At 48.2% G+C, this 15,616-nt stretch overlaps 1 protein-coding gene across 4 annotated transcripts in view; it reads right to left on the minus strand.

Annotated features, from left to right (window-relative positions):
- The window catches only part of WAPL (WAPL cohesin release factor), a 1,161,107-nt gene that overhangs the window by 326,921 nt on the left and 818,570 nt on the right, over window positions 1–15,616 (minus strand). For all 4 annotated transcript variants that reach the window (XM_085607305.1, XM_085607324.1, XM_085607315.1 and 1 more), the window contains one exon: window positions 728–880. In XM_085607305.1, coding sequence (XP_085463431.1) covers window positions 728–880 — 153 coding nt within the window. The remainder of the gene's footprint in view (window positions 1–727; window positions 881–15,616) is intronic.

Genomic DNA, 15,616 nt, shown 5'->3' on the forward strand with positions numbered 1-15,616 from the left:
AGAAATTAGGCAAAGGTTTGCAAGATCCAGTTGGTCCAGACTGGGCATTTTGTGCAATGCTTTCACCACGGCATGCTTCCATGCTGTTGGAACAGAGCCAGAGGTAGGTGAAAGATTGGCCAGTTCGAGAAGAGTTGGCAAAATTACCTCAGCTGCTTTAGCCAAGATGTGAGATGGGGTTACATCCTTAGGAGAGCCCAATTTAATTGTACTAAAAATCTCTGAGAGGCTTTAGAGTGTTAAAGCAGGTAAAAAAAAAACAGATTAAATGTACTGAGGGCAACCTTTTTCAGGGGGTCCAACAGCAACCCCATAAGGGTTGTCTTGCAATGTATCCTACATTTTTTGATTTTTCATATGGAAATAGTTTGCCAGGTCATTACTGTAGAAGCCAGTTTCACAGAAATCATTCAACCATTAGGTATACTATGTTGTAACTATCAACAAAAGCACAGTTATATAACTATAAAACAAACTGCATCCGGATCAAAACGTTATGCTTCATTTTTTTTATTTTTTATTACAATTCTGGAATTCAAAAGCACTCAATGTATACGAACAAAAAAATCATAACATTTACATGACTCCATAATAAGAGGTGACATGGGAAAATAAATGCAGCATATTTAATTAAGACGGATCATATTAACAAACACTACATAACAGACATTTTCCGAGCGCTTGTTACTGTATTCTAATGAAACAGTTTCCGCAAAAAGGTACTTGCCTGCACCAAAGCATGAACAGCATCAAGCTGTCCAACTGTCCTTACGCGTTCCTCCCCACAGAAAGAGTCATAGGAACATGTTGTTTCCATGTTGACAAGGCAGTGGCGATTGCGTGCACTGTACTCCACCAAATTTATCAGCAGACCCAGACCCTACAAAATGAATAGATGATACACTACCAATAAATTTAACAAACTCAAAATCAACATTAGCCAATGACTGTATTAAAAATAAACAAGTTACTTACCTTCGGTAACGATATATCTGTAAGAAACATAGGTTATAGATTCCTTACCTTAGAATTACCCCCAGGCGTCAAACAGGATCCGTAAACTTTCGTCAGCAGTACCCCTGCGTGTTGGAAGGTGATGTCCTTCGACTCTGCATTCGTGGTCGACGGGGTGACGTCGCAGTAGCTACATAAACGCAGCCCTTGCGCGCGGACGTCAGTTCTGTACACTACTTTCCATGCCAGAGGCGCAGAGCCATGCAAGACATTGACCACTGGTGCAGAAAACTAGGGCCCTGAAAGGATGTCATTAACCCTAGAAGTCAGTTCGCAGAACGGGGAGGATGGGAGGGCCGGCAAGGAAACTATAACTAACCTATGTTTCTTACAGATATATGGTTACCGAAGGTAAGTAACTTGTTCATCTGAAAGAAACAGTTGGTTATAGATTCCTTACCTTAGAATAGATACCCCAGCAATACCAACCATGGAAGTGCATCTGCGAACTAAGTTCACACCAGAAAGTCCTGGAGAACAGAACGGCCAAAGAAGGGGTCTCTCCGGACTTGGCTGTCCAGGCAATAGTGTTTGGTGAACGTGTGCAACAATGCCCACATAGCTGCCCGACAGATGTTATTAAGGGGGACCTTAATGTCTTCAACAGCCAGTAGTCGAGATAGGGGAAGACTGGAAGCCCTGATCTGCACAGATGAGCTGCGACCACTGCCATCACTTTGGTGAACACCCGAGGGGTGCCAGTAAGGCCAAAGGGGAGCAAGGTAAACTGAAAGTGCTCGTGGCCTACCGTGAACCTCAGGTAACGCCAGTGGGCTGGCAGGACAGGGATTTGAAATTAAGCGTCCTGCAAGTCCAACGCTACCATCCAGTCTCCAGGGGCGAGGGCAGACAAGACCTAAGCGAGCGTTAACATTTTGAACTTCTTCCGGAGGAAGTGGTTGACATTCCTGAGATCCATGATAGGACGAAGGCCTTTGTCCTTGGGCACCAGAAAGTAGTGGGAATAGCAACCACGACTTACTTCTGGGACAGGAACGCGCTCAATGGCTCCCTTGGCCACGAGTGCCAAAACTTCCAGTTGGAGAAGGGCCAGATGATCCTCCGACATGCGATGGTGCTGAGGTGGCACGGATGGGGGGGGTAGTCTGGAAGGGGAGGGAGTAGCCCCTTCGGACTATCTGCAAAACCCACCTGTCCGACGTGATGGTGCGCCAGTGGGGGAGGTGATGGCAAATCCTGCCGCCCACTAGCGTTTGGTGGCCCTGAAAAGTCGGACTAGGAGGGTTTGGAGACTGCTGCAGAGGGGGCTGTGGTGGACTGCTACACCCGCTGGCCCCCAGAACCACGGAGGTGGTTCCTACGTCCCCAGGCACGTTGGGGCTGAACAGCTTGCACTGGCCTGTGGCTCTGGGCGGGACGTTACAACAAACAATTGATGGACGGAATGCTGACAATGCAGACATTCTCCCCCAGTCAAGAGATCTGGGTTAAATCCATCTTTCTTTTGCCCACTACGCCACCGCAGTTTAGACATGGCCATATGCAAATCAGTCTTGACCCTGTGCCTCATGGGAACAGTCCAGCCCGAACTGCCAAGCCATGTCTTCCCTGGACCGGAATCAAGCATCCTAGGACCGGTTTCTGGCTATCAGCCGTCATCAGCCAGGATAGCTTGACTCCAGTGGCGTAGTGAGGACGGGTCCCACGTGGCAGGGAACTCCTTCAGTAGCCACAAAAGGGGTGAAAAGCAGGCTGCACAGGGCGAGAGGTGAAGAGGCCCAAGGAGGCGGCCATAGCCCAAGAGTCCTTAATGCCCTCCAGCACGTTGTCTGACTTGTCACTGAAAAGGCGACGGCCAAAGGGCATGTCCATAAAAGTGGATTGGACATCCCTGAAAAACCCAGTCGACCTCAACCAGGTGTAGTGTCGAAGGGCTACTGACGAGGAAATCGTCCTGCCCAGTGAGTCGGCGGTATCCAGCCCACAGTGGATGGTAAATTTCGCTGCGTCTCTCCCTTCAGCAACCGCCCGAGAGTACGGCCTGGAGCCTCCTCCAGGCACTGAGGAAGCACCTGCGCAACGGTGTCCCACACGGAGTGGGTGCAGTGGCCCAATACACAAGCAGTGTTTACCGACCGAAGTCCCAAGCTGGAGGAAGAAAACATCTTCTATGCACGATGATCCAGCTTTTTGGACTCCCTGTCCGGGGGAGCGGTAGGGAATGCGCCCTTGGAAGTGGAAGCTTGGACTACCAAGCTCTTGGGGGGGATGTTTGGCAGAGGAAAGCGGGCAGTGGTGTCGGGCAATCATCCTGGCCACAGCCGCCCGTGTTGGGCCTGGGCCAGGTGCCCAAAGGATGTCCGGGAGGGCTTCATTAAACAGCAGCAGGGGCTCCGAAGAGCTCACTGCCGGTTAAAGCACCTCTGTCAGGAGGTTAGTCCTCACTGCCACCGTAGGTAGCTCGAGGTGGAAAGCCTTGGTCGCCCTACGCAACACCACTGCATACAACGCTCTCTCCTCTGTAGCCACGGTAGGAGGAGACAACATGCAAAGGTCTGGTGAGGTATCCAAACCACTGGCTTACCCCAGTTCCTCTCAGGGTCCCCAGCCGAGTCCACAGGGCTCAAAGGAGTGCCGGCGGAGTGGGGCTGCCCAAAGATGGGGTGCATCACTTCGTAAAAATGACGAAGCTGGGCAGGGGTCGCTTCCGGGAAGAGTGGGAAATGCGGAGCCGGCCCTACAGGCTCTGCATGCGGAGCCGCGGGAGGGGCACCACCCACATCCCTCGTCGCGTCGGCCGACGGACAGGGAGAAGTCGAAGAGAGACTATGCTTCTTCGGCTTCTTTTTGTGCTTCGACTTACCCGACCCAGAGTGCGAATACTTGGATGAAGAATGGTGTTGGCTCCGCGACTGGTCTCTCGACCCCCTACATGACCGAGACCTTGAGCGATGCAGAGCTGGCTGCCTGGCCTCGATTCGCTTTCGGGACCGCTCCCGCAGACTTCGGGACATGGTCCAGCAGTCGGAGCACGACTTCGGGTCATGGTTGAGCTGCAAGCAGTAGAGGCACATGCGGTGCGGATCCGTCACCAACATCAGTTGGTTACAGGAACTGCAAGCCTTAAAGCCAGGCATCCCTCGTGCACCCGGAGTTGATGGACTCAACAAACCAGGACATCGACAAAAGTCTAGAAAAAGTTCAGTCAAAAAGTGAGTGGAGGTACCGCTCTCTCCGGATCAGCGCTTGCTGGCGCTGAAAAAGAAAGAACTGACAGGGCGCGAGGGCAGCGTCTATAAAGCTACCGTGACGTCAGCCCGGCGACCACGACGACTAATGCGGAGTCGACCGACGCCACCTTCCGATGTGCAGGGGTAATGCTGACGAAAAACGTTCCGGATCCAGTCTGACGCCTGGGGGTAATTCTAAGGTAAGGTATCTATAACTAACTTTCTTTCAGATATACTGAATTTGAGAGCACTAAAGAATTATTTTAACAGTCACAATTATTTCCCCTCAAGAGATTAAAAAAAACAGACAAAAAAAGGTACTTATCCAAGGTAAGGCTCTTTCTGGTAATGGAGACAATCTAGCCGCAGATTTCTCACCTTTGAATAGATATCAAAGCAGTACCTGAGGGAGGAGGGCTGACGATGGACTCAAACCAGAAAGTCCTGCAGGATCAGGAAGCCGAAGTGCCCTTCTCAGCGGACTTGGCTATCTCTAGACAATACTGCTTCATAAACTTAACTGGCAGATGTCTAGGACTAAGACGCTGCGTGCAATCACAATGGTAGGAGCTTTGGTCCTCGTGGCATTCAGTTGTTACGGGGGCTGTTTCTACACCAGTGAATAACAGATCTTGATGCAGAGCACAACCTAGCATCACATAGTATGCTTTTGCACAGCCTTGCCTTTTTTCACTCTAGCAAAAAGAGCGGACCCCATGGTTTTTGGTGCAATCGATGTAGAAGCTGAGCACTTCTAGGATCCAAGCTATTGAACCTCTCCTACTCATTAGTGGGGTTAGGTGGAGGACAGAACGCGGACAGTGATTGACTGCCCAACATGGAACGGCATCACAACTTTTGGGATAATTGAGGCCCTACTATGCAGAAACAGCTTGTCTGGGAAAAATGTGGTGTATGGAGGATGAACACCCAAGGCCTGAAGCTCACTCACATGCTCTGTCAAAGTGATGGTGACTAAGAACACTTTTAATGATGAGAAGCCGTTAGGGGACAACCGTGGAGCATGTTGAATGGAGTACACATTTGATATGTAAGGAAAAGATTGATCTTTACCTTACCAAGACAGCTGCTTAATACGAGAAGCGTTGAATCAGTCAACACTCAGTTGTGGGTGGGGAAAGAGGGGAGTTGTCTGCTGCAGATCCAATTGCGGTCCAGTAGCCACCACTGCATATCTTCTGCAGTCTCCTCCGAGATCTAGACGTAGTCTGGGAGGTCTCATTGATGCTGGGCCCACTGGCACTTCATGATCCCACTGCAGAGTCCACCACCTGGCATGCTTGAACAGCAGGATGCCAGAGGTTATCATTCCCAGCAGCCTCAGAGTCTACCTCAAAGAAAGAGGACTGAGGCTGAAAGATAGGGATCATAACCTGAATGTCCTGGACTCTTTCCTGAGTAATGTATGACTGACACGTTGAAAGTGAACCCCAAAGATGAATAGAGGTTCGCCTTAGTCTGGTGGTGGTGGTGGTTGAAGACCGACTGGGACGAGAAACACTTCAACAGTTTTGTGAACACTCGAGGGGTGCTGGTGAGACCAAAGGTGAGCACCGCGAAATGAAAATGCTAGTTTCATACCAGGAACCAACAGCAAAATCCCAACGTTTGTCATTTTTACTTTGGAAAAGGCTAGCAGCCCCATTGGCTAATTCAGAGTTACAGGCTGCACAGCCAACCCTGCTAACTTCTGAAGAAGGAAGGAACGAAGCAGCCTCCAATGAGTTCCAGGGACTTGTTTCTCTTTGTAGTCTCACAATAAGGCCACAACGGAGGATTATCCACAAAAGCGGTACTACTCCTATTATCAAGAATTCACAAAAAATACCGCAATGGAAAGAATTGGAAAATAGTCAACGAAAGAAAAAATGAGAAAAAATATATATCCAAAATTTACAGATTGTACCTGTGAACAGTATAGAGTTTAAAGACTAGAACCCTCACTCACCAAAATGGTGACATGCTTCATCACTGGGTCCCCTCTTGTACACAGTGTCCGCAAGGTACTCTGTGTAAGCTACAACTCTCCCGCAGGAGAGGAGCATGAGGTGTTCTATACTCCAATGTGAGTGTGTGAGTAAGGGGCAGAGTGCAAAAATAATATCTAATGTGAATCTAAAACCATCTCAATGTGGAGAAAAAAAATTTAATGGCTCTCCCTAATGGATGGAATAAAATAAGTAGTGTGACGATAAGAATATAAAATTTCTTATCTGACTAGGTCGGGTCAACATGTTTCTGCCTGTTGATACAAATTCGTGGCATTCGTCAGGACCACTGTCTTGTCGCTCTGCTTAAAAAATGTGACAAAAAACCATACTTAAAATCTGTAGGTCTCATGAATGACCAGCATCATTGGGTCTTCTTTCTGTAATACATTAATATAACAGCCTTCAAAATCTCACAATTTCTTTCCCAACATCTAACACCAAGTGTATATACATTGTTGTGCCAGAAAAAACACCCAAGTGGCACACACGTGAATATGGAATGAAGAGTATTATCCTCACCATTAAGCAGTGAATTACCTGCCAATACCCTTCAATGGTCTTTGCAAACGGGTGTCTAAAATATGTAAAAACAGACAAGTACACATAAATGGACACATCACTGTGAATAACACGAAACACCTATCTTTCTCACAGGGATATACTGTGGAACACTCCTAATTTAAAGCACAATGTTTCGCTGCCCATATTAATATTGTAATAAGTGGAATTGATAGATGGTTAAGCAATCCCACACTACAAATATGGCACACCAGATGTTATATTGGGCTACCCTAACCCATATAGATACTGCCTCTCAAAGTAGTGCCGACATCTCTTTAACACACAAAAAACAAAACCGCTTGGAAAGAGTTTTTCAACCACAGCGCGCTCTTGTTCTAATGACCACTCGCTGCTGTATTTGCGAGTAGAATCTCGAACAGCAGTTCAACCGAGCGGAACACAAAGGCAGGAAAGTAATTAAAAAGTAAATACAAACAGAGGAACCAGACTCACCGACTCTCTCCGTGCGTGTCTCCCGAATGGAGCAGACGCTGATCAGTGTACAAAGGAATATACTTGAAAAGAGTGGATTGAGATACTAATAATCATACGCAGGCTTTTAAACCAGTTCTAAGAGACACGTAATTCATATATAATATTTTGAGTATTTTTTCTTTTTGACGACAATGATTTAACTGTTAGACACTACATGTCCCATAACACATTGTACTGGGGCATGAATAGAACAAAGTGAGCTGTAGCAAATAATTTTTACAGTTACAACTCCGTTGTACACTGAATATGGGCCAACCTGTATAAATAACGATACCGCCTCTAAATAATCAATATTGGTGGTGTCCTCCCGTTTTAAAGCCCAATCGGAACTTTTTCTTTTGTTTACCGTGAACCGGAAGCTCTGGTTTACTTCCGGGTCGCTTTACCGTGTAGAGTCAACACGATGAATATAAGGCAAATGCGTGACGGATCAGCGTCTGCTCCATTCGGGAGACACGCACGGAGTGAGTCGGTGAGTCTGGTTCCTCTGTTTGTATTTACTTTTTAATTACTTTCCTGCCTTTGTGTTCCGCTCGGTTGAACTGCTGTTCGAGATTCTACTCGCAAATACAGCAGCGAGTGCTCATTAGAACAAGAGCGCGCTGTGGTTGAAAAACTCTTTCCAAGCGTTTTTGTTTTTTGGGTGTTAAAGAGATGTCGGCACTACTTTGAGAGGCAGTATCTATACGGGTTAGGGTAGCCCAATATAACATCTGGTGTGCCATATTTGTAGTGTGGGATTGCTTAACCATCTATCAATTCCACTTATTACAATATTAATATGGGCAGCGAAACATTGTGCTTTAAATTAGGAGTGTTCCACAGTATATCCCTGTGAGAAAGATAGGTGTTTCGTGTTATTCACAGTGACGTGTCCGTTTATGTGTACTTGTCTGTTTTTATATATTTCAGACACCCGTTTGCAAAGACCATTGAAGGGTATTGGCAGGTAATTCACTGCTTAATGGTGAGGATAATACTCTTCATTCCATATTCACGTGTGTGCCACTTGGGTGTTTTTTCTGGCACAACAATGTTGGGAAAGAAATTGTGAGATTTTGAAGGCTGTTATATTCATGTATTACAGAAAGAAGACCCAATGATGCTGGTCATTCATGAGACCTACAGAATTTAAGTATGGTTTTTTGTCACATTTTTTAAGCAGAGCGACAAGACAATGGTCCTGACGAATGCCACGAATTTGTATTAACAGGCAGAAACATGTTGACCCGACCTAGTCAGATAAGAAATTTTATATTCTTATCGTCACACTACTTATTTTAATCCATCCATTAGGGAGAGCCATTAAATATTTTTTCTCCACATTGAGATGGTTTTAGATTCACATTAGATATTATTTTTGCACTCTGCCCCTTACTCACACACTCACATTGGAGTATAGAACACCTCATGCTCCTCTCCTGCGGGAGAGTTGTAGCTTACACAGAGTACCTTGCGGACACTGTGTACAAGAGGGGACCCAGTGATGAAGCATGTCACCATTTTGGTGAGTGAGGGTTCTCGTCTTTAAACTCTATACTGTTCACAGGTACAATCTGTAAATTTTGGATATATATTTTTTCTCATTTTTTCTTTCGTTGACTATTTTCCAATTCTTTCCATTGCGGTATTTTTTGTGAAGACTTGTTTCTCTTTGTCAGACTCCTGTGGAAGTGGTCCTGATGCAAGGGATACAGGATGATGAAGATGCTCAAGAATGCGATGTGGTTGAAAGGGGTCTTCCTGTGGCTATTCCTTGGTCCACGGACTTAGTAAGGCAAATCTGGTCACAGGTGTCGACGTACCTCAAAGTCCTCTCGGTCCTGACAGAAGTCCAGTCGCCAGTGGACTACCATTCACTCAGTATTGAGTTCACATGAAACCATTCCTTGGACGATAACTCGTCTTCTGGGAGACCAAGCTACACTCCAACGGCTCTCCTGGGTGAAGCAGACTAAGGGGCAACTTTGAGCATCTGATCCTGGTCCCTGGTGCTGCACGACGGTGAGGAGCAGCGGTTAGATTTGGGCTACCAATTACCTCAGCAGGCTTCTTCAGCTGTTGAGGCCCTTTGCTCTGAACAGGAGGTCAGCCAACTGACCTTTGGAGTCTTGTGCTTCGGCTGGACTCAGGAAACACTAGTTCATCTGATAAGGAGTTCTAGCCCAAGATTTCTCATCTTAGAATAAATAACCAAGCAATACATCCTCAGGGGTGGGTCTGCAAAACAAATTTGATGCTAAAAAGTCCTGCATGACAGAACGGGCAAAGTGCCAGTTCCGATGCATCAGACTGTCCAGACGGTAGTGTCTTATGAACGTGTGCAAAGTAGTCCATGTTGCTGCTCGACAGGTTTCCTGGACCGGGACTTCATGTGCTTACGCAGTGGTACTCGCCTTGGCACTGATGGAAGAAGCAGGCAAGTCCTCTGGTGGTTGCTTATCAGCCAATGCGTAGCATATGTTAATGCAGCGCATGATCCATCGGGAGATGGTCTGCTTCTGCACAGCCTTTCCCATCTTTGCTCCGACACACCCCACGTAGAGTTGGTCGTCCAACCAGTACTCTTGTGCGGTCAAGGTAGAACGACAACGCTCTTTTTAGGTCCAGATAGTGAAGTTGCACCTGTTCCTTAGAGGAATGTGATGGAGTGCATGAAGTAGGTAGAGTGATAGACTGGCCTAGATGAAAGGGAGTGATACCTTTCTGTAGAAAGGAAACTAGTCCGTAGAACCATGTTGTCTGGATTGATGTTCAGGTATGGAAGCTTGGGTGAGCAAGCCTGATGCTCACCGACCCTCTGGGCAGAAGTGATTGCCACCAGGAAGGCTGTATTGATAGTAAGAAGCCTGAGAGGACAGTTGTGCAAGGGCTCAAAGGAGTGACCATCAGGGATGTCAGGACGAGATACAGGCAGGATGGATGGCTGGTCAGGCAACCATAGAAACAAAGAGCTAGCAGAAAGATAACCTTTTAAGGTGCACAGGGGGTCAATTTGTTTTTCTGCATACCATGCCACAAACTTGCCCAAACAGTAGGCGTATAACATTTTGGTGGAGGGACACTAGGCTGCCAGAACATCGCAGGTTTTTCGCAGAACGCCGAAAGCTGTCAACTGTTGCCGCTCAATCTGCAAGCAAGAAGGCAGAGTATGGACAGGTTCAATGGAGGAACCTCCCCTGCTGATGCGACAGAATATCCTCCCAAAGAGGCAGCCTAATCATAGGACCGATGGCCATGCTCAACAGCTTGGGATTCCAAACTCTCAGAGCTTAGTCCTGAGCCACACAGATAAATTGGGCCCAATTGTTCCTGGTCTTTTGAGAACTCTGGGCAGTAGTGGTTTGGGTGGAAAGGGGTACAGGGTTCCACTCAAAATTAAAAGCGTCTCCAAACGAGAGCCGCCTTGGAAACTCCAGCATGCAGAACTGCTGACATTACGCGTTCTCAGCGGCGGCAAACAGATCTAACAAAGGCTCTCCCTACTGCTGAAAGACCTTGCTCCACTTCCGGATGGAGATGCCATTTCTGATCCGCTAGGCATCTTCAGCTGAGTTTGTCTGCCCTGGCATTCAGAAAGCCCGCCAGGTGTTGAACCACCAGGGAAATGCACTGAATTTCCAGCCATGTCCAGAGATGCAGTGCCTGTTGACAGAAGGTCCACAACGCCACCCTGTCCTGCTCGTTGCAGTACCACATGGCGGTGGTGTTGTCCGTTAACACCTGCACTATAGCCTTCACTTGGAGGTTAGAAAGGCTTTTAAATGCTAGCTAGATCGGCCGGAACTCCAGAAGATTGATGTGGAGTCTGGAATCTGCAGGAGACGAGAAGCCTCTGATCTTCCTCCCTCCCAGAAGGCCACTCCATCCCAGGAGTGACATCTGTCACCACTGTCAGATCTGGTTCGAGAAGGGAGAGGAATCTGCTGATGACCGACTCATGATTAATTAACCACTGCAGATCTTTAGCAGTTCCTGCCGAGATCTGGACCATGTTAGACACGTTTCCCTGAAACTGCGCCCACTGAAACGTCAGGTCCTACTGCAGAGTCCGCAAACCCCAGTGGGTATGTGTCACAGGCAGGATGCAGGTGGCCATGAGGCATAGCAGCCTCTGAGTAGTTCTCACCAAAAACAAAGATAGCAGCTAAAACATCAGTATCATAGCCTGAATTTCCTGGACCTATTGTTGGGGGGGATAGGCACAGAACTTCAGTGTCCAGAACAGCTACAATTAAGGGAAGCATCAGAGAGGGAGCCATGTGTGACATCGGCACGTTGATAGTGAACCCCAGCAAATGCAGAGGTCCGCCGTAGTCTGCAGGTGGGAGACGACAGCCTGGGGTGACCCTGCCTTCAACAACCATGCACAATTATAAGTGGAGGCTTGGACCACCAAGCTCTCCAGGGTAAGGTGTTGCGTGAGGAAGTTGGGAGCCCCTGGAGCGGGGCAGTGGTGGTGGACAATCGTCCTGTTCACAGGAGCCCTTGTGCTGGGCATGGAACCAGTCCCTTGCAAAACGTCTGTGAGGGCTCCGTTAAAAGGGAGAAGCTGTTCGGAGAGCACACTTTCGGGTCAAGCACCTCTGTCAAGATGTTCGTTCGGGCTGATAGAGGGAAAGCGAAGGTCCTTGGCCACCCTTCTCACCACCATTGCAAATGAGGCTCCCTCATCCGTAGCCACAGTAGGAGGAGAAAGCATGCCAGCATCTGGAAAGATGTCCAGTCCGCTGGCTTCCGCCAAATTCTCACACCAGTATTCTTCAGGGTCCAGAGACCCCTTCCAATCCTCCACAAGTCCTAACCCACACAAATAGGGCTCAGGCTCTTGCCAGGAAGGCATGGCTCCAGTTGGCGCCGGCATCGGGCAAGGCCAATCTGGCTCCATGTCTTGAGTCTGGGAGAAGATTTGGGACGGCGGTTTCAGTGGGCACTGGCGGCTCCGGGAGTGTCGGCATCAAGGAATGTCGAAGTGGTTCAACCAGCGTCGGTCAAGATCCAGTCATGGATTCAAGGGGCCCGAATGGCACCAGAGCCGCAGCCGTGGATCCAGTAAGTGGCCTTTCACGAATACTTATGGCCCGAAGGAGCGTTAGAGGAAGCGCCTCAAAAATGGGGTGCATGGCCTCAAACCCATGGATTTGAGCAGGGGTGGCATCGGCTCCTGGCAACTCGGGGAACTGCGGAGCCAACCCAGGAACTTGTTCAACAGTGGAGTCAGGCCTCTAAGGTGGACGTTACCTCCTCTCGTCGGCTGAGGTGAAGTCGAAGGCCTCTGCAACTTCATGCTTTTTGTATTGTGGTGAGACTTACCAGAGTAAACCGACTACTTAGAGTTCAACAAAGATTTTGGGCTCCGCGACCGATCCCTTCTTGCGCGGGACAAGACCATTGAGAATTGCGCATGTCGAGCCACCAAGAGCTTGAAGGAGCACTCACTCAAGGCCTTCGGGTTCATAGCAGTCAACGCATGTCTTAAAGTCGGAGTCGCGCAAATAAGATGGGGTCCATCACATACATCTGTCAGTGAGAGGTGCTGCAGGTCTTGACGCCAGCCTTCCTAGAGGACATTCCTGCCACACCAGGAGATGAACTCTACAAATAAAAATAAAAAACCCTTGATAAACGGTAAAAAATGCTTAGTTAAGAATTGACTGAAGGGGTAGCCCTCTACTGCTATGAGCTGACTGCTGTGGAAAGAAAAGAACTGACGTTAACGCACTGGGGTGGTGCCTAATAGGTACCACACACGTCACATCTAGTGCGGACAACACCATGCGAAGCTGATCGACGCCACCTACCAGTGTGCAGGGGTACTGCTCATGAAAAAATGCCCAGATCCAGTCTGACACCTAGGGATAATTATAAAGTAAGGAATCTTCGGCTAGAAGTCTATAAGATTTTGGTAGCACCATTCAGTAGTTAGTTTAGCGAGGTGTTCAGTGTGTAACCCTGTACCCCCCCCCCCCCAATCGGCTACCAAATGCTTTCACAGTAAAAACAGTTTAGCATTAAGGAAAATACATGTTCTGCTCTTGAAATAGGCTGTACCCGGCCTTAGAGCTAATCAGGCTTGCCATAAGGGTAACTTGCATGTATGACACAGGGAGGTTTGGGCCTTGACATACCTTACAATGGCAAAGTTGAATTAGTAGTTTAACACTACTTTTCAAGGCTCCGGTGGCAGATTGGGTGACATGTTTGACATATGTCATACCCAGGGAGGCACAACCAGTGATGCAGTCCCTGGGGTGACCCTCTAAGTTACAGATCCTGGGTACCAACGACCCTTGGATTTCACCTGTCAAAATCACTACTCAATCCTGGGAGCTGTGGTAGCAGCAAGGCTTGCACAGAAGAACAAGTATTAAGCATTTAAACAGCACCAAAACATCCAAAGAAATTGACTCAAAACTCTTGAACTCCGACACCAACTTATAAAAATAGACGGTAATTTTATTAAGAACTTAGACACCAGAACGAAGATCCACTGTAAATGGGGTGGGTGGCGGGGGGATGTCAGATTGTTGCAATCCTTTCAGGAACCTAGTCAAAATGACTTGGGTGACTTGGCAAAGAAGGTTGGCCCTGCAACCGCAAGCATGCGAAACACCAGACAGATGACCTATAAAAAAATGCAACCAAATCAGAGACTTGCTGGACCAAAGAAAGAACAAACAGAAGAAACTGAGAAAAGGCACAGTGTTGTGGCGCTGTGTAGTGACTGATCTGTCACTAGTCAGCTCTGGTTGGGGAAGGGAGAGGGGTCTGCCACATACCCACTGACAGTTTGTCAGTCCCCACTGCAGGTCTTCTGTAGTTCTCTCCAAGATCTGGATAAAGTCTGAGAGACACCTCTGATGCTGTGCCCACTAAAATGTCAGGTCCCTCATATGCCAATGGGCATGTGCCACAAATACGAGGCAGGAGGTCATCAGGTACAAACTCAGTCTCACTGAAATTCAGAACAGAGGCTTAAACGTAAGGCTTATAGACCGAATATCCTGAACTCGCCTTTCAGAAGATTAATCCCAAAACTGCACTGTGTCCAGAACGGCCCGAATGAAAGAGAGCACCTCAGAGGGAGTCAGGTGTGACTTTGGCAGGTTTGCAGTGAACCCCAGTGAATGCAGAGGGATCCGCTGTAGTCTGGAGGTGGGAGACGAATGTCTGGGATAAACAAGCATTCAACAGTCTATCATCGAGGTAGGGGAAGACTGGAACCCCTTTCGTCCACAGATGTGCTGCAACCACACCTTGGTGAAAACCCAAGGGGCACTGGTGAGGCTGAAGGAGAGCATGACAAACTAAGTCTTCTTGGCCCACTGCGAACCACAGGTAGCACTAGTGGGCCGGAAGGATGGGGATGTAGAAATATGCGTACTGCAAGTCAAACACTGAAACCCAATCTCCAGGGCAGACAGTACCTCTAGGATAAACATTTTGAACTTCTGCTTTTCAGGCAAAAGTTGAGATGGTGCAGATCTAGGATAGGACGAAGGCCTCTGTCCTTTTTGGGAACCAGAAATTAGCTGGAATAGCAAGCACAAGCTGCATCGGATGCTGGCATCCTCTTGAAGGCTTCTTTGGCCAAAAAAACAGCACTTCCAGACAGGGTAGTGAGAGATGATTCCCTGTCAACCAGTTTAAGTGGGTGGCATGGTTTTCCCAGAAGTAGCCCTTCTGGATGATGTGCAAAACCCACTTGGCAGATATTATCGACTTCCAGTGAGGTAGGTGATGGGTTACCCTGCCCCCTACCAGGTGCCCATGCAGGTATAAGGAATACTGGTTAAGGGGTTTGGAGGCTGCAGCACCCTAGGGGTAAGGTGGTAAACTGAACCTACCTTTGGCTGGTGGTCCCACATGATCTGTGGGTACTGTGTCCACAGCCGCAAAAGGGCTGGGAACCCGTTGGCCCTGGTGGTTGGGTGTGAAAAGACGCTGTAGGTAGTGCCTACTGTACCCACAGTAGGCGTGAAAGGCAAACTAGCGTTTGCAAGACAATGGATTGGCTCCTGGTCCTGGCCTTCTCACCAAAGAGGAGAGTCACCAAAGAGCATGTCCATGAGTGAAGGTTGGGCATCGCCAGAGGAGCCAGTGATTCTTAGCCAGCCACAGCATCTCAGTGCCACTGACTAAATCGTTCTGCCAAGCGAGTCATTTGTGTCGCCCACATCTGATGATTAACTTTGCTGCATCTCGTCCATCAGCAATTGCTTGGGAGAGTATGGCTTGGGCCTCCTCCAAGACTATGGGCAGAACTTGCACAACCGAATCCCACACAGTGTGTGGATATCGGCCCAAAAAGCCTGGGGTGTTCACCGACTGCAGTGCTAGGCT

The sequence above is a fragment of the Triturus cristatus genome, chromosome 1_2 (genome assembly GCF_964204655.1).
Source record: "Triturus cristatus chromosome 1_2, aTriCri1.1, whole genome shotgun sequence".
NCBI lineage: Eukaryota > Metazoa > Chordata > Amphibia > Caudata > Salamandridae > Triturus > Triturus cristatus.